This window comes from Boleophthalmus pectinirostris, unplaced genomic scaffold (assembly GCF_026225935.1).
Source record: "Boleophthalmus pectinirostris isolate CB_2022bp ecotype Guang Dong unplaced genomic scaffold, ASM2622593v1 HiC_scaffold_9, whole genome shotgun sequence".
Taxonomy (NCBI): Eukaryota; Metazoa; Chordata; class Actinopteri; order Gobiiformes; family Gobiidae; genus Boleophthalmus; species Boleophthalmus pectinirostris.
In genome coordinates, this window is record NW_026571541.1 from 23,760,711 (window position 1) to 23,785,123 (window position 24,413).

The following is a 24,413-nucleotide window of genomic DNA, read 5'->3' on the forward strand; positions in this document are numbered from 1 at the left end:
ACAAGCTTTTAGTGCAACCTACAATGGAATGTGTGTCACTTTGGTTGAGCAGGCTGCAGCTATTTGCTACAATGGCTGTTGTGTTGTTGAGGTTTCCAACATAAAGCTTTTGTGTGTATTATACTTGCAAGTGGGCTGAGCTATATCAGATAAATATGGATGCAGATATGTGTAGGGACGTTGGTGGCTATTTGCAAGTCATTTCATCATGTCCTGGAAGCAATCACTGTGTGTGTCCATGCGTGTAGGGTTAGAGGGTCACCTTACTCAATGGACATTATTGTTTTGTCTCCTCCTTTCCACCCACCTAGACCCTAGTCGCCATTCAAACTAACTCTTAGAACTTTACATCTCTTTACAATCTAAACCTTTTTTCAAATAGCATCAATAGGGGTGAAGAATGGGGAGGAGACATTCAGTAAATTGTCACAGTCAGGAATCACTCTCACTTTGTCTAATGATTTACCAAGCCGGGTGCACAGATTTACTTTGGACAGTTGTTATATCATAAACTCATAAAGACAATTGCATGATGTCACATTACTGGAACCACAAAGTGCTATAAGTCTATTATGTTCTGTTACACAAATACCCCAAATAAGCAAGTAAAGTTTATTTTTTGTATTGCGGTAGTGTGCTGTGGTTTGTTTTCTTTATAGTTGCCTTTACTGGGTACATTCACATCACTTCAATCAGATTATTTGACATTTCTTTCTAACCATTTGCTGGCATTACTTTATTGCTCAAATTTTCACAAGCAATTTAAAGATCCATTTTCAGATTTTACTTGCTTCATTGTCCTCCTCCCGTGTGTAGTTTCACCCCCATCTTTGCAAACCGGCCTGAATGAGGTAATGATGGAACAGCCTTTCCCTCATCTGGATCTAATATATGGACTTGTGTTCATATAAACGTGGGTGGGTCTTCAGTGGATGTTTAAATGGCCTGAGTGGAGCAGCCCATTTGTGCGCACTGTTTGGACATTTCCACTGCACAATCAAACTAGGATAATTGTTACGCCTTTCATCTTCTTTTCTCAATATTTTCCTTTCTGCTGTTTGTCTTTCCTCTCTCCCTTTCCTGTCCTATAGGGTTGCAGATGCCAGATGGAGTACTCAGATTTTCTTTTTCTTTTTTTTCCGACACACCCTGATAAAATCTTTCGCTTGCTCTCTGGGGAAGTTGGTTGCGATTCTTGAATTCCCCCTTCGTTCACATATGTGCAAGTGGGATTTGTCTTTACTGCCTCTCTCACTAGCTGCAAATGTCAGTGCTGGTTCTTCAAACATTTAAACATCCTACTTCCTTATTATCCATTTTCCTTTGATGAGCCCAGTCAGTACTCTTTATCTGATGGCCTTGATATGTTTTGCTCTTACACTTCAGTACGCATTTGACCCAAATTTTACTACTTCTAATACTGCGTAAATGGTACTGAGGGATTGCTTGGAACAAAAGATGCGTAGCTAGTAATAGAAATATTTCTATTTTTTCACGTTTCCAGAAATTGAATTTGACTTTAAGATAAATGCCTGTTTTTTTCTTGATGTATACTGAATGAATGAAGGACTCTGTTTTGCCTGATTTGATATGGGAACAATCATTATCCAGATAATAACTGATAGTAAAAGCAGTATAAAAAACAAAAAAATAGTATAGATAACAAAGAATCACATAAATAGGACACATTTTGACCTTTCCTGAATAGCTGAATATCATAGACCGATATTTTGACTGATATTTTCTGTGAAAACATTCTATACATATGTCCTATTTTATCATATTTATACTAGTTTTTATTATGATTGTAGTATCGAAATCCTTATTGAGGTTTTTTCTTATTATAAAAATCGAGTTGGACACTTATCATGACAACACTAATAATAATAGATTCAAATGTATTCAATTTTCATTAATCTTACTTTGCCCAAGAAAATGACCCCTGGAACATAAACAAAAACTACTTATCACATATTATTGGAATGTAATATCAGGTATGACCAGTTAATAATATGAATCCCTGTTCCTTGAGCTGTAGAAGATTACTGGGCTATTGCAGCATCGGGCCAGTGCCTTTGTAGTAGTTACTCATAGTTACTGTTAGCTCTAGTTCCAATCACTAAACCTTCATGTATAACCACTAACATATGTGATTCATACGACTGTTACATAAATAAACTTAAACATGAACTTCTTTTAGCTCCTATATCATTCCTTTATAGATCACTCATGCTTTATGGTTATGAAAGAGGGAGTGTCTTTGAATGAGTTGTGAAATTTTAAATCTGAAACTGGCTTGTTTGTGTGTGTGTGTGTGTGTGTTTATGTCTATGTATGTGTGTGTATGTTTAGGCTCAATGGTGATTATTAGAGGAGGGGCTGCCTTTATGGGTGACATGCTGCTGTGGAATTTCCCAATCAGATCCAAAAGAGCTTATTGGTTTTAACAAAGTGCCGAGTCTGAGAGCAGAGTCGTGTGCGGTTTCTGAGGCTAACTTGAGATCTTCAGCTGTAAAAACACTGCATCCTCCTTTTCCCATCACAACATATTTCCACTCCTCTGAGCCCACTTCCTTGTTCTTTTAATAATATGGCTGAGTTAGGGATGGTCCAATATTTGTCATTCTGTAGTAGCTGATAGCTGCTTTTTGCCAGTGTTTGTGTTAATATTTTCAAATGTATAGCAAGTAAGAATTGAAAGCATTTTTTAAAATACATTGCTCTTCCATTTTAAGTCACTGTCTGTTTAAAATTACACATTAGATACACAAAAGACACACTTGGAATGACACACAGGCATGAATGGGCAGCTTAATAAAAATACTGGCACTGTATATCAAGATATTTTCTTATTGGACCAAAACAATTTATGAAATTAATGCCCAGTCTTGATAATATGCTATGGGATCCAATGAATTCTTCTCATTGTTTGTATATCTGTTGAATATCTTCTTCAAAATCTCATTAACATTCTGCTCTGGTGCAAAAGAAGCTCTCCAAATGTCCCACAGAGCCTTCATTGAAATGGACACAGGCGGAATCACTTGAGTTTGTCCTCGGATGTCTCACACATACAAAAAGCTGACAGAGCATCACATGACACTAAGGGCCGGTCAGCAGGACAAGAGTCACTAGAATGCATTCATTATTGTGTCTCTGACGTGGTCCCCTGTCCCTGCTTTCTCAAATCTGATAATTCACACAGATTGCAACATATATATTACGTACTTCCCCTGCCTTTTAAACATGCTATCTTGCTATGTCTTTTATGACTCTTGACTAATAATTGACTAAATCTATTGGAAATGTTTTTCTAAAGAGAGCAGAAAGGGAGCAGCTGTGAGCGACACTGGATATTTTTTTTACTGGTATTATTTAAGGATAGATATTACCTATTCGCCAGGTCATTGTGAAAACATGTGCTTTTGGTTAGCTGAGAATTTAGACCCCCACAAGCTACACTGTGATTCAAAAGTGTTATTTTTTTATTTCAGTGCTACTTTCCTTTATCATTGTTGATATTCTTGTCTTCTTCCCACTCTTTATTTCTGAGCTCTAGTAAGAAGAAAATATATACCGGTACATGTGAAAAGTACATTGAAATAACAAGTATACTTATTGTTTTCATTATTTAGCTTGAAATAAATAAATAAAATGAAAGGAAATGAACTTGTTTTAGTGAGTCAGACAAAATAATTTATGTACACTGTACACATGTATATTTTGAATTTCATCGAGTTTAGGCGTCGCTGGTGTACTTTGAGCGATGTATCAGATCCTGATATTAAACTGTGTCACCACTTTTATTTCTTTTTGTTACCGTTATCAGTCACAATTTGTTGATTCAAATCTTTTTTTTTCTTTTTTTTCCCCCAGGCTTTGTGCATAAACGTGCAGGGTAGTGATGTTCTGGAGACATTACGTCTAATCTTCTGTGGGGCGGATGTCAACTGTTCGACTGGTGTGCCCGAATGTCCATCCCCACTCACATTGGCTCAAGCAAGTTCACAGCCTCTTCAAGCGGAGCTCATAAGCCACAATCTCAACACAGGTGGGCTTTGTATTGAGATAATAAAGATGAATTGGATTTCTTATGTAATAGATAAGCCTATGTCCTGTCAATCATCATATTATCTTTTTTCATTTTCTTTACTACCTCTTGTATATATAGCTGAGATATTGTTATTTTATTTTTATTTTTATGTATATTTATATTTATTTTTATTTTTCAATTTTATTTTTTCTTATGCATATACTGATGTGTGTATATGTACAAGCTACTGTGTCCAAGTAATTTTTTCCTTTTATTACTTTATTTGTCAATAAAGTATGTTTAAGTCTAAGAAACTGTTAAAAAACCATCAAAGAGATGTTGATTAGTTCAGTTTGAGTTAATTCATTGAAAGAAGACCACATGGATGATATTTTTCTCTCCAAAATAAGGGATGGGACAATGAACAATAATATCGTTGATCATGCTAAAAACGGTAGCCAATAATCGTTTCTGGGACATTTCATATAATTGGATAATCACCAAGAAAGATCATCTGCATTTTATCACCAGAATGTGCAGGAAAAAGCTTTATGGTCTCTTCTAGATCACTGTCATTTTCACTTATAGTTAAGTACAATTCTACAACAGTTGTTTAACATGGAACCTATTCATAATATTAAAATTCTTCTTATAATTATTCATATCCATAACATTTTAAACGGTCAGCAACTTTAATGATTATTGTGATATAATCGTTAATCTAATTATTCTGGTCTTGACAATCGTGACACCAAATTTCAATATCATCACATTCCTATCCAGAATAGTTATGTCATTCTAGATTAATACTTGTCTAAAATTTAAATGAGCCTCACTGCTGGTATTTACTCTACATGAAAACCTGTTTGCTGGGTTAACTGGGTCATACTTAATTACCATACTGTTTTTACAGAACTGCCCCGATCAGAAGTAGGTGACGTCGCTGCCACAATGTCGTACTCAGCACCATCCAGTGTTTGCCTTAATGGCTTTTTGTTCAAGACCGCTTCAATGACACGGGCAGTCACAGATCGCAAAGCAAAAGAAGGTTTGTTTCATTTGTTTATATTGTATAAAAATCTATTTATATTTATGAATTTAAGTTTTTATATAAAACATGGTCTGGTCTGGGTACAGAGATAGAAGAGTTTAACTCTATTGTCATATTGCACTTTCTCCATAACAGTGTTGGTTGTACTTTGTATTCTTGTTGTTTCATTACTGTTGTTGGTATGTGCAGCTTTCCTGTACCATTGTTCGTATTTTTGTCCTTACCATTGCTGATATGTTTTTCTTTTGTTGGAAGACAGTGGTGGGATTATATACTGTAAGTTTTTGTTGTCCCACTTACTCTCCAGTAAGAAAAAAAATATAAATATATATGTGAAAAGTACATTGAAATATCATGTATACCGGTACTTCTTGTGTTCATTAATTTGCAATTCAGTGAAAATTAAAAACTAAACAAAACAATATTAGACATTAGAATAAGCATTTTTAAAGTGTATTAGGCTTGTAATAAGATGGGCTTGTTACCAACTTTTGAGTTCTTTACCACTAAAGTGAGTCAGAAAAATCATAATTTCAAGTATTTATGCACACATGTATGTTTTGAATTTCATCCAGAGTTTAGCCGGCGCTGGTGCACTTTGAATGATGGAACCTTCAGTTATTATGAAAGTGACAAGAACTCAAACCCCAATGGATCTTTAAAGGCCTCGGAGATTGTGTGTTTATCAGTTGGCACAATCACTCATGGGTAAATGTTATCACACATTTATATATTTATACCAATATTTTTTATAATAATGCATAAATACATAAATACATTTTCTTCTGCACAGGTATAACCATACATTTGAACTGTACACAGAAGCCGAGCGTCTGTATTTGTTTGGCACAGATGATCCTGACAACTACAAAGAATGGATCAAGTCCATCGCAAAGGTGTGATTTAGAGAAACTCAGATAAGACCAAGATGGTTTTAAGTCTTTAGAGAAGAATGAAAATGACAGTGTATAGAAGGAAACATTTCTTATGGTTAGGATAAACAGTTGTTGACGGTAATGAGTTACAGCCTGATGTATTTTGAATTTGAAGCCCAAAGAGGTGTTTGAGGAAAACATCTAGGGTAAAATCAACTTCATGTCACTGTATTCAGAGATCACATCTATCTTAAAGTGAGACTAAACACCTAATCTCCACCCACAACCACATTTCAAATAAAGATGCTAACTTGAGCTGAAAAGTAAAGATTGAGGCAGTAGGATGGGTGGGTTTTGGCCACTTGGGGTAGGACAAACCTAGATTTGACAATAATGCTGCAATTTTACCTAGTTTGCACTGAAGTTGCTGAAAATGAGTAGGAACAGTACAGTATGCTTTTAAAACATCATGTATACACACACCATTTAGAAGCAAAAAAGTGGATTTAGTTTATTACAGTTTAAAAACATATAACGTAGAGGAAAGAGGATACTGACAATAAGAAAAAAAGAAAAGAAAATATTTGTGTATTAACAAAAACATAAATGTATGCGTTAAATACAGTGTAAATAACCATACTAACAGAACTTTTAATTCTCTTAATTCTCTGTAATTCCATTTTTAAATTTTCAGTGTTGATATCTTCTTTCTTAGAGCATTATTCCAGCCAGTGCAGAGCCTCTACTACGGTTGGATTTTGTCCGAATTGGGAGGCTGAGGTGTAAAGGTGGCTTGAATCTGGAAACATCCAAAGTGGGTTGGTTTGCACTGGAAGGCGCTCAACCTTACACGCATACATGGAGAAGGGCCATATAGAGGAAATAAATCTTCGCAAACTAACTGAACTATGTGAGTAAATCATAATTAATGTGTGCATAAATATTGCATGTGCTGTGCATTCAAAGCATACTTCATATAATGGACATCTGCTAATATAAATGTCATTCATTCTGTTTCAGCAACCCAGGCAGACGTGCTAGTTCTGGTGGAAAAGGGCAGGTAAAGAAACAATATCTCCAATATGTTAAAAGAATAGTTCATTTACTCTTTCCGACTCATGTTTCATTCTATAATAAATGGTAAAATGGAAACTGTCACATTTTTATATAGCGCTTTTACACCTTCAAGGCTCTCAAAGTGCTTTACACTTTGCTCAACCAGTGATGTTTATGTTGAGAGCAGGATTTGAAATGCTAACCTTTGGATCAGTGGATAAACTCTCACTGATTTTGTAACATTTTCATATTTCTCAGGACCCTGTACATTGAGGTGGAGAGGAAGCTGGACTTTTCTGGCTGGTGTGAGGCCATTACAAACGCAGCGCAGAGTGGAGCGGACACCCTGAGCGAACAGCAGCTCACAGAGACAGACATCCCCGTCATAGTTCACAGCTGCATCGGCTTCATCACACAATATGGTGATATACTTTTTCATTCTGGTCAATGTATTTTGATCAAACACAACTGTATTTTGGAGCAAGCCTTCTGACACCACAAGACCACAAATTATAGGCAGAAGGTCTGAACATTTTACATGGTTTATATTCCAGTGTCGAGACAACATTTACTCTCCTTTATTTAAATTACCATTGTCATTGCCTGACAGGTTTATGTGATGTTTAGTTTTTTGTGTCTGTGAATTAAAGGTGCACTGTATGGCCGTGAAGATAAGCAGATGATCCTCCCTCAAGCAAAGTTACAGATTAGATCTATGGAGACATGTCACTGCTTACACTAATAGATGTTTTTCCATGTTTTTTAGCAATATAAACACCAATATTATAATACCATAGTGAGGAAAAATTCAGGCAAAGCAATAACATATTCATGGAGATGAGCTGTTGCTAGAAAAGTTACATAGTGCACTTTTAATAATGAGCAGCTTGTAAAGAATGTAATATGTACTTTATCTGTAATTCCCATGTACTTTGTACGTGTGCAGGTCTGACATCGGAGGGCATCTATCGAAAAAGCGGGGTGAACTCTCGGGTCAAAGCACTTTTAGATAAATTCCGATCAGATGCACGCAGCATTTGTCTGAGGGAAGAAGACAATGTGGTCGACGATGTCTCCAATGCACTCAAGCGATTCTTTAGGGAATTGGAAGAAGGGCTGTTCACAAAAGAGGAGGGCCCAAACTGGCTCCAAACATCCAGTACGTTTATTACTCTTCTACAACTACAATTGACACACAGAATGAGCATTTATTTATGTTTTTCTCTTTCAAATCTGATTTTTCCATTATTTCTTTTCAACTTCCACCTTAAGTTAGTTTGAAAGTGGTTGAGTTTTTGTCATACCCTCCCTTTAAGTTCCTCTTATCCTCATTCAGCCGTTCAGGACAAAGACACCAAAGTATCTCGATATCAGCAGCTGCTAGACATGCTTCCACCTGTCAATAAGGCCACGCTAGAGGCTCTCATAAACCACCTGTATTGGTAATACTTGCACACATGCTTATTTTTGTCTTGGCATGCCACTGTAAACTAAAATAATTACTGCTATTTTTTTGACAGTGTTCAATGTCATGCGCATATCAACCAGATGAACATCCATAACTTGGCTATAGTGTTTGGCCCCACACTTTTTCAGACTGATGGAAAAGACTACACTGCAGGCCAAGTGATAGAGGACCTAATAGAACACTACACAACCATCTTCGAGGTAAGAGTTCAAGGTCCAGAATTTAGACTCAATTTTTTTTCCATGTTTGGAAAGAAAAAATATAAAATATTCCCAAACTGAGATAATACATGTAATTAACTCTAAATACTGAGGGCTGTATTTAAACCAACAGGTGTTTCAACAAATATTTTAGGCTGTGTGCCCTTATCTAACAAGATTATTCTTGTTTGTTAGGACTAGATGTTTCAGTTTACTGGCACTATGCATCCTGTAAACATCAAACACAAACTTCTTGCAGCTATTTCGGTCCTTTTGTTTATTTCGGTTCTGCAGTGTCACGATGAAAAGATTAGAGTAGTTACTGTTAGGGATTTCCCTCTTGAGTTCAAAATATTAGATGATAATAGTTTTAAATGAAGACCACCCAAGAACAGGATTTCGTAATGTGTGTGTGTGTGTGGTTTTGTGATATTTTGTGGTCTATACATCAAAATGATACAACAGATCTAAACTACACAATGCGTTGAGGAATGTAAACGGTGACTTACGGTAATTGTAGCACTGTGCCAAATAATTATGGCAAGTGTACATGTGTGTTTGCAGGTGAATCAGACACAGCTAGCCAAACAGTTACAGGAAATCGAGGTGATTATTCGGCTGCGGGAAACCTTGAATAACAAGTTTACAGTAAGTGCAATGTGTCGCTAAAATCTGCTTATATTCTGTTTCATTATATTTTATTCATTTTGGCTTTGCTTATATCAGGCTAACACTCAAGGAGGACACATCATCTGTACAGTGTATCTTGAGGAAAAGAGTCTCACAGAGCATCATGTCAAGGTATTGTACCAGTGTGAATTCAGCATCAAAGAAAGGAGATGCACACAAGTCATCTTAATGCATCTTTATTGTTTTGTCAGATCCCTGGCTCGATGACAGCAGCAGAACTTACATGGGAAGTTTTAGATATACGAAAAATCCCTGCAAAGGACAAGGATTACTGGAGCTGTTGGGAGATCAATGAAAAAGAGGAAATGGGTGAGACATAAGTTAATAAGTAAAGAACCTGTATTTGTTGGAACTCTATTTCTAATATTTAACTGTGTCAAATGTATGTGTACTTTGTTAGAAGATTCAAATTTGAACTAAAAACTCAATATAATCATGGACATTTCAAAGAACATAACATAGATGGTCATTCTTTATTAAGAGTTTGAGTAGAAATTTGAGCTCTTAAGACATCGAAACTGCGAGGTTTGCCTGTCCCTCTGAGCATTGGGGCTGTGAGCTCAGGTTTGAGGCCTGCAATGTGGGCCATCTGGTTCCTTTGCGAGAACGCTGGAGGTGTACTGTCAGCTGCCGGTAAACCTCCTCTGATATGGCAGTTCATCAAACATCCTCCATGAAACGACGAGCAGAATGTTTGAAGAATGTTGTCCGTTTTGTTTATGATAATATGATGAGGTCTGATGGGGTTATGAAAACAGTTCCAAAAACAGTTGGTAATAATCTTATCCAAAAGATGCCAGGCAGCCTTTTTCAAGCTCTTGAATAGCTTGTTTATATTTCAACAAACATTGTAATTCCTAGAAATATGAAGTTGTTTTTCTTTTTTGACAGAACGCCCTCTACACTATAGGGAGCGTGTTTTACCAATCCTCCACGCCTTTGGCACAGATTCCAAACTGCTCATCAAGAAACACCAGAGCATGGAGGCAATGTTATCCTATTTGGGTAAACCAAGTGCTAGTTTTATATTTCAAACTATTTTAATATTCAAGAATTTAAGATTATTATTCTGATCTTTAGCCAGTAAACCAGATACCTCTAAACACGGCAAGATGAAGTTCAGAGATGGGAAGAACATTCCAGGACTTGGACGCTTCTCTTCAGGCTTCCACGAAAAATATTTTACTCTCACGGCCAATTCTCTGAGAATGTACAAGGAAGTCACAGTAAGACTGATCTTTACTGTAATGCAGATGTTGTGATAATGCGACTCATACTTGATGTTTGCCTGACAGAGTAATCGACCAGAAAATGAGTGGACTGCCAAAAACCTCACGGTGTACATGGGTATTAAGAAGAAACTCCGTCCACCTACTTGGTAAGGCCAAACAAGTTGATACTGTAAAGCTCTGTCACTCATGTGCCTCAACTTGCCTTTTAAATACACCTTAAACACCTTAAACCAACACCAAAGGTGCATTATGTAACTTTTCTGGAGGGTCCATCACTTGCTGGTTTCTACGGAGATGTTACTGCTTTTATTAAAATTCTGCTGCCTGGCATTAAGCTTTTTAACTATTGCTTTTTAACAGAAAAGTAGCTTGAACTGTGCCTTTACTGATAAGAATACAATCAAAAATACCCAAGCTAATCACTGACGATTACAAATGAATGAATCTCAACCTTGATTCAAATTAAATTAATTGCCAAAATCTAGAGCACCTTAATATTATGTAAATATATTTTAGTTCCTATCAACTTGCAGTTACTATAATGATGTCCACTAGATGGCACCCTTAGACCAAAAGTGTACCATTTAGACTTAGTAACTAACATGAAAATTTTTATTTTTTTTTTTCCGTCTCTCTCTTTCAGTTGGGGGCTCACACTGGTTAGTGAAAGTAAAAAACAAGACAAGCAGGAAAAACAGCAGTGGTGAGTGCCTCTTTATGAACTTTTCCAGTCAACAGCAGACGTTTAATTGTTTGTCCATATAGAAGAGGAAATGAGATTGCCATTATAGGTCCATTTGCGTTAATCTCGTGTCAATGGGCACAAGAGGGCTGTCCACTCATAATTTGCTAATGTCATTTTTCATTTCCCTATGTCTTGTGTTGCGCTTCATGCAGCTTTTAATGAGTAAATGAGCCAGTGCAGCTCGATAACAGTATTGACCTAGGAGAAAAATATACACTTATATATACACTGTGGATAATCATAACAGTTTTGCAGCAAGTTTAGGGTCAGTATTTATCATTTACCACGTACTAGTAGTGACTGTCCTGGATTTAAAAGCACGTATGTATTGGAGCAGCTGTGGAAGAGTAGTTATAGTGTTTGATCACCAATTCCACAAATCCCAGCTTGGACTAATCAGTTTACTGATGTTGTATCGTTGGGCAAGATTCATCACCCACCTTGCCTGTGTCAATGTGGTGTTTGTGTGGTGGTGTTTGGTGGCAGATGGCACAGACTGGCAGTCTTGCTTCTATCAGTCTATCCAATAGCAGCTGTGAAGAGCATTTTCAGTAGGAACAATATAAATTCAATGCATTATTGACTATGTAAGAGAATCTTCAATCACTCACTATCTGTAAGTCATCCTTATTGTAAACTCACTTGTTGGCATTGGCTACAATACTGTTTTTCTTTTTGGCAAATGTCTATTAACATTATTATGTGTGTATATAGTCTGCACACTTGGCGTTGTGTTTCTAGTAGACTTTGTACTGTCAACAGCAGTCGGCCTCAGTGCTGGAGCAGTGGCAGTGCTGTTCTCGTCACGCCGCGGGCGGTATATCATCTCTTGGTTACGCTTCATCACAACGTCCCTCACAGCTCCAAAACACACCTGAGAGGAAGAAAGCAGGAGGGAGGGGGGCAAGTCTGGAGGACAGATAAAAAAGAGAGGAAAGTGGGAGCAAAAGATGCTTTGGGGAGGTGCTTTTTATGACGAAAACCAGGGCTAACATCTGCTGCAGGTAAAAGTTCTTAGAAATAAGAAAAGTAAAGTTATGGGAATGAGTAGGGTTTAGAGTTGTCAAGAAAATGATACCCAGATACTAAAACTAGTATCAAATCAAAAACACTGTCCACTTAACTACTTAGAACCATATAAGTTAACTTAAAGCTGGTCAAGGCTAATGGGCTCCAGTAGTATGGACAGATTTTATTTTATTTATTGTTTTTATTTAATTATTATTGATCGTTTACTATTGTGTAGAATCTATAATTGAAAGTCTGATTGTAAAAGTGATAGGTTGACGTGATTCATGGCAGGTTTGCACTAGAACCCAATGAGCTCTGTGGCCCAAATGAACTGGACTTGAGAGTTGTGAGGAGAATGTGAGATGTAGGTACATGTGCTATACTCCAGACTTAGTCGTGTTAGTAGAGCATGAAGTGCTACATATTGTTTTGTATTTATTGATGTTTTGTTGTCTCTCTGGTGAGTGGTTGCGTAATTGTTTAGTCTCAATGTGTGTTCATCACACTAATAATCGTGTAAATATAGCCTGTTTGTTCAGCATCACAGCATAGATGATGACTCACTGGGCTCTACAAGTGTCATAAAATATGCACAAACACAGGCAGACACCACAGAGGCTGCCTCCATGCGCCCAGACCTTAAAAATTATAAAGGTCTCAATCAGCCAGCCTCTCCCAGGTTTCAGTCAGGATTTGTTCTCTCAATCAGGCAATGAGAAAAACTCTGCTATAGTAATGTCTGCTTTCCTTCTGCAAAGACCTGTTTTGTTGTTTATGTGCAGGTATGTGTGCTGTGAGACTCAGTCAGACCTGAGGGAGTGGTTTGCTACTTTTCTCAGTATACAGGTAAGTTTTATCCACATAAGTAAGTTCTTGTATGTAGCATATATGCTATGGTTGATGTTTCACAAAACATACGTTAATGAGTTCATAGCAGGAGTGCCCCGCGGGTGTCTCTACATGCTATGTCTCTTATTCGTCATGTATGACCCCTGCGGTGTGTGCCTGTCTCATTACAGTGTGAGGGAGACATGTGGCCTGAGGATGGACAGAAGCACACGCGGGTGAGCCGCGCGCTGCCGGACATGCACCATGGTAACGTGTCACTGATTCCACTGCGTGGCAGTGAAAACGAGATGCGGAACAGTGTTGCAGCTTTCAGCCAAGACCCGCTTGGTGTGAGTCAACAATCACAGGGGCTAATCAAGGGGAAGCGGGCCGCTCCGAGAGGAGCTGCCGGCTGTGCTGAGAGACTGAACAGGTGGCACATGCCCTTTGCCTTTATCTGTCAAAGGCTAATGTGGACTCATTTGTACATTAGCACCATTATTTCAAGTCCATGTAGTAATTTGCATGTCCTTTCAAAAATCCTTGTATTTGGAGATTAATTAAAATTGAGGTGGTTTTGAAAATGCTGGACATGGTATTTTTATGCCTGTGCGGTGCCTGTGCAGTCTCTCTGTTTTGTGATTTCATATAATTTAACACTGATTGGATTCTAAACTAATATTTAATTCAACATATCTCACTGTCTAACTAATTATAACACAATTAATAATAACACAAAATGTGGTCTGGATTATGAATGCAAATTACATGCTAAGGGGCTTCAACACAGACTTATAGACCAACTAAATAAAGTAAAAATAGAAGTAGGAAAAGTTTTACTCTTAGGAAGCAACTTGGATCAAATTAGGTCTGAATATGACTAACCTATAGATTGGCTGCATCTTTTCTAGCCTTGCATAAAGTCAGGCCTCACCTGCATTACTGTTTTCCCATCAATCCTCTTATTTTCATCTCAAAATTGTGTGCAGTCATCCAAAATAATTCACTCTGCTGTGAGTCCGGGAGCTCTGGGACCAAATGTCTGTAATATGATGATGCAGTTGTCCCCTCCCGCTCCTTCTTGCAATCACACAGCTCTTATTATGTTTTTCAAGTCTCTGGCAGCACTTAAGCATTCCCTCCTGTGTCGACTTTCCCATCAACCATGCGGAGAAGTCGGGGCCAGTTTGTTGTGGCCTTGCAGATAGTTTGTATTGATTCCCAGCCTCTTGGCACATAACATTTTTGTGAAGGTGTGATTGCTTTGGTGACGGTGCTGTGCGGGAGCCTACATTTGATGCTGTGGTCTGTGTGAGAGAGTGGTCTGGTTCACTGCATATTTATGTCCAGTTTCAACCGTCAAGTGAAAGAGGGAATCTATGGAACACTAGCCGCGTGTGTCAAAGCTTGGGGTTGTTTGTCTCTGATGCACTGACAGTTCATATAAACAAGAGTACACCTATTTCTGTGTGTGTGAGACAGAGAGAAACAGATGAGATGGCTGGGTGATTCTGTTTATGGTTCTCAAGGTGAATGCAATGATTGTTGACAAGACTGAATGTTAATGCCACTGGACCAGACCACTCCATATCTGTCTGAGTTTTGAACACACTGCATGTTTAGTTGTAGATTGTTTTTTTCGTGTGGTTTTCATCCCAGCTATGGAACACTGGACCAGCTCTATACTCTCCATCGGATGCTCGAGGGCTCATGGGAGTTTGCCGAGCCAGTCCACATGTGCTTTGTGGACCTGGAGAAGGCATTCAACCGTGTCCCTCATGGTGTCCTGCGGGGGGTGCTCCGGGAGTATAGGGTCCCGGGCCCATTGTTAAGGGCTGTCCGGTCCCTGTATGACCGGAGCAGGAGCTGTGTTCGCATTGCCGGCAGTAAGTCAAACCTGTTCCCGGTGCATGTTGGACTCCGCCAGGACTGCCCTTTGTCACCGGTTCTGTTCACTGTGTTTATGGACAGAATTTCTAGGCGCAGTCAGGGGCCGGAGGGGGTCTGGTTTGGGAGCCACAGGATCTCGTCTCTGCTGTTTGCAGATGATGTTGTCCTGTTGGCTCCATCGAATCAGGACCTGCAGCACTGGGGTGGTTTGCAGCCAAGTATGAAGTGGCTGGGATGAAGATCAGCTCCTCCAAATCCGAGGCCATGGTTCTCCACCGGAAAAAGGTGGTTTGCCCTCTTCGGGTGGGTGGAGAGTCACTGCCTTAAGTGGAGGAGTTCAAATATCTCGGGGGTCTTGTTCATGAGTGAGGGGAGGATGGACCGTAAGATTGACAGGCGGATCGGTACTTTTTACTTTACTGGTCAATCTACATTCCTACCCTCATCTATGGTCATGAGCTTTGGGTAATGACTGAAAGAATAAGATTAGATGGAGGAAGTGTCCGGGGTGAACGGAAGTCTGGGAGTTCCTGCTTAAACTGCTGCCCCTGTGACCCTGCCCCGGATACGCGGAAGAAAATGGATGGATGTTTTTCCTATGTGTATTTCTCTCTGTTTTGGTCTTAATCTGTTTTTATGTTATATTTTAGATATTTAGAGATGTTCGATAGTGGAATAACTGCTTGAAAAGAAGGTAAGATCCCATAGTTTATTTTGGAGTACATTTAGTCAATCAGTAATACAGTGCCAGTTTACCTTGAAGATGCACAATGCAACTTTTCAAATGGGGAAGGGTCTACTGATGCTTGTCTCCATGTTATTTGAGATGATCTGGAATCCATGTTATGGCATTAAACATATGTTAACTGTGAGTGGTGTCACCTCTCCACAGATCTGACCTATAAACCGGCCTGGTAGTGTCACCTGCTTGTTTCCATAGAAAGAGATGCATCAATTTAATGTTGCATATTCTTGGCAAAGCAATAGCATTTCTCTGGTGGCTAACCCTTCACCTTAAGCAGCAGTTCTCCCTTTTTATGCTATTGTCTAAGAAATTATATACCTTTCCATGTTCCACCTGTCAATCAAATGATTGTATATTGAAAAGTAGGCCAGCCAAGCCTTATTGCCTGATTTAATTACATAACCATTACCATTGTTGGCTGGTTACAATTACTGTGACTGAAAAAATCCATTGCCCACTCATCCACTTGTCTCATATAATTGCCATGAGTGTGTACATCTGTAGTTGGGATGAACATTTTAAGTGTAAACTCTCTATTGAGTTTGAAACTACTGTGAAATTGTCTTTGGAGTTGGAAGTGAAAGAGCCATGCTGACTTCTCCATGGCTGGTCCACTGTGAAAGATTGATCCTTCATCCACCATCACTGAGCTCTGTGTGTTTTCTTCACAGGATGGAAGAAGTCACGGCTCCCCTCGCCACACGCTAAAGCTGTAAGGAAAATGGAGAGCCATTCAAAAGTCTGGGACCAGAACTAAACACATCCTTAGACTTTTTATCACTTAAAGCACCAACAGTGAGATATCTTTCTACAGTAACCTTTTATAGACTACAGTGAGAGTTACTAAACAGCTCAAATGGCAGCCTTTGCTCAGCTGTTCTTTGGGGTTTGTATCATCTATGTTGCATCATTTATAGATGCATGAAGGACATTTTAGTTTTACTTTTCAGAAAACATTTATGGCCTCAAGTTATCAATCCATGCGCTAAACTGCGAGTGAACTGAAAAATAGCTTGTGCAATTTATGGATGTGTTGCACGTGATTTAGCCTACGCGTATAATTTCTGCCGCCAAACTAATGTAAATGAAAGCATTCAGCGAGTGCAAAAGCACTGCCTGTACTCCTGTGGTTATTGATTTGTGAAGCAAATTTACATATAGCAGGGGCGTCCAAACTTTTTTCATAAAGGACCACATATATTTGAAGCAGAGGGCCAAAGACAGGTGGTCGATACAATAAGTCATTCAGATAGGTGCATTTAACATATCTTACAGGGCCACTGTACCTTTTAATAAGGCATGGAACTAAAATAATTGGTCTGTGTCTGGTCTAAGAGTTTATAATTGAAGAATTATTTAAATTTGCAATGAAAGATCACCTTATGATCATTTTGGCCAATTTAGCGGGGGATTTGAAGGCCAACAAAAATAGCTCTGGGGGCGCATTTGGACACCCCTGATGTTTAGCTTTGGAATTCAGAAGCATCTGAAAGGATTTTGTGAATACTTTAAACAGCAGGTTAACCAGCATTATCCTTTTTGGTTTGGACCTAAACGTGGGATGATGGATCGTGGAAATACATGCATGAAAATGCACACGTAGTTGTAATAATTCTAGCAGCGCCCATTAAACAATTTCATTTGCATTTCCCCCACCTCAGATTTTGCTCATAGGAGCAAAATTGCGCTGCGTCTTCTTTAGACTTGCGTCAGGGTTTGCTCCAATTTTAGTATGTTTAGCTGTTTAGCACATGACCAGATGCTTGATAAATGAGTGCCTAATGTATTATTTAGTATAAAAATAAGTATATGTATATGTTGATGTCTGTTTAGCTCTTTTCTAAAATGTGCTATTGTGAGCCAAGCTGATGTCATGGAGGCAGCAGTACGATTTTTTGCAGTGTTGGTGTATTTGGACAAAGGCTTGGTGCTACTGAAGGATAAAGTCTGTTACTTACTACTGGCAGAATCATTTTTGACTAAAGTTTTGCATATCATCATGTAAAGATGGAAATGGCATAAAAAGTGCCTTTTCGTGTTCAGGCAAGGATTGTTTGGAGAGAATTGTACCGAAGGATGTTCCGTATGTAGATGGCCGCAACTTAAGTTACTATATTTGGTTTTGTGTATTTTAAATAAATCCCCAGCTAGTATAAACTCTTTAACAGCTTGGCACATGGCCAAACTCAACAAACTTACTAGCTGCTGGTAACTAAAATAGTCAATTGAAATCCATGAAGATGTCTGAACTCTCAAAAGCTGTGCTTCTAACAGGACTAGACTGCCTTCCTTGTTGCCATTCACCTGCATAGCTTATAGTATATTGTATTATAGCTTTATTTAAATCATATAAGCAAATGTATAGCTGCAAAACATGATAAGAACAGTGATGGTTCACCACTTTAGATGAAAATATTTGTCATGAATTAACTTTTCTGTATGATATCAAAGCCTGTAGCTACTGTTATTGCTGTACTGTTCATAGGTATATGTAAAGACACTTATTTATTTTAACATATGCTACAGTAGGACACGGTCATTCAGACATGTTCCATTATTGGTAGAGTGACATCATGATGCCTAGTTACAGTACATACGGTCAGTTTTAAAATATATGTGTATTTTCAGCTAGTACCTGCATTTAGTAGTACTTGTACAGATTGCATTTGTTGTATAGTTTTATAGCTGTTATAACCTCACCAGAAATGTACATACAAATACATATATTAAATCACAAAACATGTTTCTTTTATTTGTCTACATTCACATCATTTGGACTATTTGGACTACTATTTCAGTTTAATTTAAAGTACTCCATTGTTATGGTATTTATTTTGCCATTTAAACCAATTATAGCCACAAAATGTAACAAAATGTGTGAAGACATTGTACTACAAAATGAAAAAGAGCTATGACAAAGCAGTGGAAACAACTGTACATCGCATTTGTTTATACACCACATCAAAACTGGAACTAAACCCGAAATTGAGTATTAGATTAAATATAGATTAATCCAGTGTGAATGCACTTTAAAAAAAAGTAAACCATGTCAATTGGTCTTAAAATGATTTAGTGGTATTCAATCTGGTTTCTGTGTTATTTTGTTATTTGAATCAATATACCCTCTGCAGTTAAATTATCAGCAAAACTATATAAATAGTTTTGCTCTCACTTCTTATACAGAATAAATATATCCTTTGTTTCCCTGCTTTTGCACCTCGGAGTCTCCAATAAACACATCTCCTCACTCGTAGTCTTCTGAAGTGTTGCTGCGGCTCTGGTGTTATTGCATCCCCCTAAGTTCATATTTTTTCTCAAACATGTTTTTCAAAAGGTTGGCTTCCCCCAGCTCTGCTTTGCCCTCTCTTGGTAATCCTCTTGTTTTTTCATTGCTTTTTATGAAATGAGTTTCTAAACAAATTCTAATCTGGCCTACAGGGGAACTGCATAATGTGTGGACTGTGCAATGGAACTGCAATATTGGTTCTCAAAATATGGGTTAAGTTCCAGTGGTGATACACACTGCCTTTGATTATTTGTTGGTTTTACTTTGTTTTCAGAAATATCAGTTCAAATGTAGCTAGGCTTGAAGGTCTGACACGGTTGAAATATAATATTACTGAAAAAAATATAGTCAAACAGAAATATTAAAACTAATTTATGGCACTGACTAGGGATGTAACAATACCCGAAATATCATGATATAATATTGTCAAAAGTCTCACAGTAATATCGTAGGCTGCCACAATATATTTAATCACAAGTTCCTTTGCTTAATTGCATGGTTTTATTGTAGGAACAGTTTATAAACATAAGGACATATCCCATGATTCATTTCAATGCAGACAACAGGAAATACGTTTTTTACTTGAATCCTTGGGATTATGGCGGTCATAATTCACACCCATCTACAATTATATTAGCCTCTTCAAAATATTGTAATAAATATCATACAGTGAGATTTGGGTATCCTTACATCCCTACCACTGACACAATATGACACAATTATTGCCCAAAAACTATTCTAAATGTATGAAATAAATTCAAAAACACATGACATGCTTATACACTTGCACTACTCATTTTTCTTTAGGATTCTGACATTGTGTGGATGGCTGAGTCCAGAACATGCAACGACCTAAACCTGAAGCTCATGAGTCTCCCATTTGTTTCAATGCTGAAATCCAGTTGGTTGAACCTACAAGGACAGAATCCTCATCTAAATCTAAAATCCATCACCTGAGACAATTCTGGAGGTTCTGAGAGTTCACATGAGCCATGGCCTGTCCATATACTGACCATGAGAAACACATGTGCGTGACGTCTATATGCAAGGTACTGGCAGCCCACGTTCAAGTTGTGATTTTAGTTTCTTTTTTAATCCAGTAGGAGTGTGGGCAATAGTTCCATTAGTTTCTGAAGTAGAATTGAAAATGTGGTACATGCAGCAAAAGTTTGAAGGCCTGTGCCCTTTAGAACCTGTCGAGTTGTCTTCTGCATGCGTCTTGATCTTGTACCATGTCATACCAAGTGCTGTGAGTAAAAATGTGAGGAGCACGTGGAGGAGTGCGTAGGTGGTACAGCCTTGGTGGTGGGAGCCCTGCGGAGCTCCTGGTTAGTCATTGTGGTCCACCAGTTCTCCTCATAAGCTGAGCTGACACAACAGGGTCACAGAGCACCCCGAGACACACACCGCCAACACCCCCAGCAGGCTGTGGGACATGCGAGACCTTCACTGTCCCATCCACGCGTACGGGACAGGAGCGCCACGGGGAAGGAGCATGCCTCAGTGTACACGCTAGAGTGGCATTAACTATATAGGTCGCAGAGGGATGGCATTAAGGCATACAGACTTTGAGTTTTGAGTTACAACTATTAATGGTCAAGGTTTATATTTATAAAGCACATTTAAAATACAGTCATCACTGCCCCAAGTACTGCAAAATTACTTAAAGTGATGTAACATTACTAAAAAGCATAATAACAGTGATAAAGTGCAGTAAATAGAACAGTGTTATAAAACAAGAAAATGGGAGGTAACAACAGTGTAAAAAGGTGAGTTTTCAATAGAGTTTGAGGCAGATTGATTGCTCATGGGGGCTATTCCATAGTTTGGGTCCAGCAACCCAAGGCAAGGCAAGTTTATTTGTATAGCACAATTCGTACACAAAGTAATTCAAAGTGCTTTACAGAATAAGAAATCCATTAAAATAATAATGAAAACAAATCAAAACATATAAACAAATATAAACACAACAATAATCATGAAGATTAAAATTTAAAAAAGAGAGACATAAATTGGAGAGAAGAGTGCAGAATGAATGAACCCAGTGTTTTAGTTACATGGTTATATATATAGTTATAAGATATTAAAAAGGGGATTATGTAAAATGAACTTTCATAAGCTTAAAAGTTATAAGTTATAATGTTTTCTTATCAATAACTTGCTCAAAGTTCTATTTGGCTTGTTTCATGCATGTTTGAGTATTTCAGTATTGTCCTCAGTATTGAGGCTTGAGTGCTCATTGTTCGAGAAATTCAATTTCTGTGCTGTACTGAGGGCACCTTGCCACTTGTTATCATAGCCTCCATCATCACAATACTGATCAGCCCTTTTAGATCAATATTATGGTTTATAATGAGCAAAATGCTAAATAAATATGTATATACTGTATATCCACACAAACACACACACAAAAAACAAAAAAAAACAAAAAACATGTCATTTTTTAACCAGTAGATGGCTAATGTGAATGCTCTTTCAGCTTTACTCACCTGTGCTCTCTGCAGTTCTTCTGTCAGACCAAAACTTGCACACTATCAGACTGCAGAAAATTAGATGACATCTAGTGGTGTCATGTGAGAATGTGACATACCTGGGTTGACCAGTCTTATTGTGGATGGTAGCTTTAAGGTTAAGATTGTTTCTGTAGGGAAATGTCTTGAATGTCCTCTCCTTCAATACCTCTGGGACAACCTGTCAGGAGCAGCGGGCAACTACACTGTGCCTGATGACCCATCTTCAATTTTTGAGATTACCAAATTACCAAAGTAGCCAGTTGGGCAAATGCCAAACCTGAAAACTTGCAAGTAGGCTATTCTTTAACAAAGCACAAGTTTATCCTCCAGGAATCCAAGAAGTGGTAATAGAATTAGATGATAAGGAAATTTGTATATATTAGATTATATTATATTAGACCCTATGTTTTTAAATACAATACATGCCTACTCTTTCTACCTGCACAACAAATGTTCATGTTGGCATTGCATCTTAAATCTTGTGACAATCCAATCTGCAGCATTTTACTTTAGAAAATAGTACTTTCTAATTATGCTTAAAATGTTGACAAAGTGTAATATTTTAATCTTAACATTTGGCCAGTCCAATTCTCTCACCTTAGCCTTTGCTCCCACACTGATGTGAATAGGCTCTGTGGGCAGAAGGAGACACTGATAACGTCACCTCACAGACTGACTCCAGGGTGAGCCGGAACCTGTCTGCCAGCCTGCCCACCTGCCGGCTTCCCAAAATAAAAATGCAAATTCCTCCGTCATAACTCCCTCTATTGGAAAACAATGGGAAGGACAACCGCAGTGCGTCTCATCCCCTGAAGCCAGCACATGTCTCTACCTGTAAGAGCCAATTTCTCTCATTTCCACCTTCGCAGCGTGAGATGGACACACAAACTACACACTGAACCCATCAAAGCCATAGTAAATAACCTGCATGACTGAAGCACAACTGAATGCCAATGTGTACCCATGGGTGCCCTTCAGATTTAAGACATCAAAGCATTAAACTTCATGGCACTGGGTTGGCATATCAGCATGGTGGAAAGATTTCAATCTGGGAGAAATCTGCGAGCCAGGAAATATTTGGCATAAACAAGTCTATGTTTTATATTAAATATGAATCCTCGGACTAAAGGGCCCATATCATGCAATTTTCTCATCTCTGTTATAATGTTGTGTCCTCATAAAAAACATAACCAGAGTTATGTTTTGTTTCACTCACACATATTTAACACACAAATCCTGCATATTTAGGCTTCTTTTATTCTTCTTCTGTTCTTAGGTTTCTCAAACTGAAAAAACTCTCTTCCACCTTGTGATGTCATGTGGAAGTATGCAGAAAGTACTTCATTGTGTTTTTAAACTCCATACACTGTCACTAGAATCATTTGGATAATTTCAGCCATGGATTTCCTAATCTCTACTGAACAAAAGATAAAAGATAGCTGTTGGAAAACTACCATTTGATGACATCACAAGGTGCAACAGAGCATTTTGAGTTTTGGAAACGTATTCAGACTAAAGAAAACAACATTCTACATTCTAACAGAAATCTCTTAATCGCTTAAATCGCACACGAGTCAATTTAGCAAAATATAGAACCTTTAAGAGTTGATAAAGTAAACCTTGTTATACAATTAAGTTGAATTTATAAAGACCATAGAAAGTAAAGTTTTTTATAGTAATACATCCAGTGCACAAGCGGGGCAACAATGAGATAAAAGGGTGGAGGCATTTCTTTTCTACCACTTTTACATTCAGGTGGGCACAGGATCACTGCGGGCAGTATGAGTCAATCCCTGTACCCTGTTGAGGTGCCACTGGAGTGCGGGTAGATCTGTGTAACTCTTTATTCCTATGCCCACAGCCAACAAAAGAAGCAATAGCATCAAAGTTTTAACTGAAAAGGTTTTTTGTTTGATGTGAGTCTGGTCACTGGTGCATCTACCTGAGTTCACATTGGTGTGAATAACAGGTGGATTAACCAATCAGGGATGTAAATGTTCCTACTCATGAAATGGTCAATGGTCACATTTATATTATATTTATGCAGAATCAAAGAGCAAAACACTAAATAGTTAATCAGAGGTGAGACATTTTTATTTAGTTCTAGATGATGGATGATCAAAGACCTGCTGTCTTTCACATGCAACACTGAAATCATTCTGAGTAATATCCATCTGTATAAAAATACAAGCAGATGTCATTCTGGATTGCCATTCACCTTATGTTGCTACATCCAACTTAAAGGCTTTATATCAGTATCACTATGCCTCCAATGTATATGTTCAGCCCATCTCACTTTTGAGACATCTGCCGTTTTCAGTAAAACATCACATACGCCGTTCCTCTCATATACTCTCACTGATTTTTGGATCCATTCACATCATGAACAAACACAAATTCGTCCGCTTACCTCCAGCTCTCAATGACTTGGTTTCTCAACACTTATGATAAAATTACACAATAAAGAAAATTACTAATCTATATCTATACATCTTGAAGTAACCTTTAGTTCCCTTTTTAGCTGGGTTGAGAGGAGCATCTACGCACTTGCTGTCTGATTGATTGTGTTGAAAGCAGAGGAGAGGTGGTTGCCATGGGAATAGGAGGAGGACCTGCACCCCTTATATTTCTGAGGGCCGGTAATTGATGATAAACTTGGAGGGAGGGGCTGGAGAAAGCTAATCAGATGGAGGAAAAGGACTTGGGAGAGGAGCAGCGTGAGTCCTTAGAAGTGTCAGTGGATCGCGTCATACGGTCAGCTGGAGGTGACTGAGACCGGGTGTTAATGAA

At 38.2% G+C, this 24,413-nt stretch overlaps 1 protein-coding gene across 1 annotated transcript in view; it reads left to right on the forward strand.

Annotated features, from left to right (window-relative positions):
* LOC110174362 (arf-GAP with Rho-GAP domain, ANK repeat and PH domain-containing protein 1) overlaps positions 1-18,563 on the forward strand; it is a 37,794-nt gene extending 19,231 nt beyond the window's left edge. The window contains 22 exon segments of the mRNA XM_020940466.2: positions 3,877-4,051; positions 4,947-5,081; positions 5,660-5,792; positions 5,878-5,980; positions 6,675-6,797; positions 6,800-6,869; positions 6,980-7,019; positions 7,274-7,437; positions 7,962-8,174; positions 8,352-8,457; positions 8,536-8,683; positions 9,248-9,331; positions 9,410-9,484; positions 9,565-9,682; positions 10,265-10,378; positions 10,454-10,599; positions 10,669-10,751; positions 11,249-11,308; positions 13,144-13,207; positions 13,381-13,539; positions 15,730-15,773; positions 16,496-18,563. Coding sequence (XP_020796125.2) covers positions 3,877-4,051; positions 4,947-5,081; positions 5,660-5,792; positions 5,878-5,980; positions 6,675-6,797; positions 6,800-6,869; positions 6,980-7,019; positions 7,274-7,437; positions 7,962-8,174; positions 8,352-8,457; positions 8,536-8,683; positions 9,248-9,331; positions 9,410-9,484; positions 9,565-9,682; positions 10,265-10,378; positions 10,454-10,599; positions 10,669-10,751; positions 11,249-11,308; positions 13,144-13,207; positions 13,381-13,539; positions 15,730-15,750 — 2,334 coding nt within the window. The 3' untranslated portion in view covers positions 15,751-15,773; positions 16,496-18,563.
* The last annotated feature ends 5,850 nt before the right edge of the window (positions 18,564-24,413 follow it).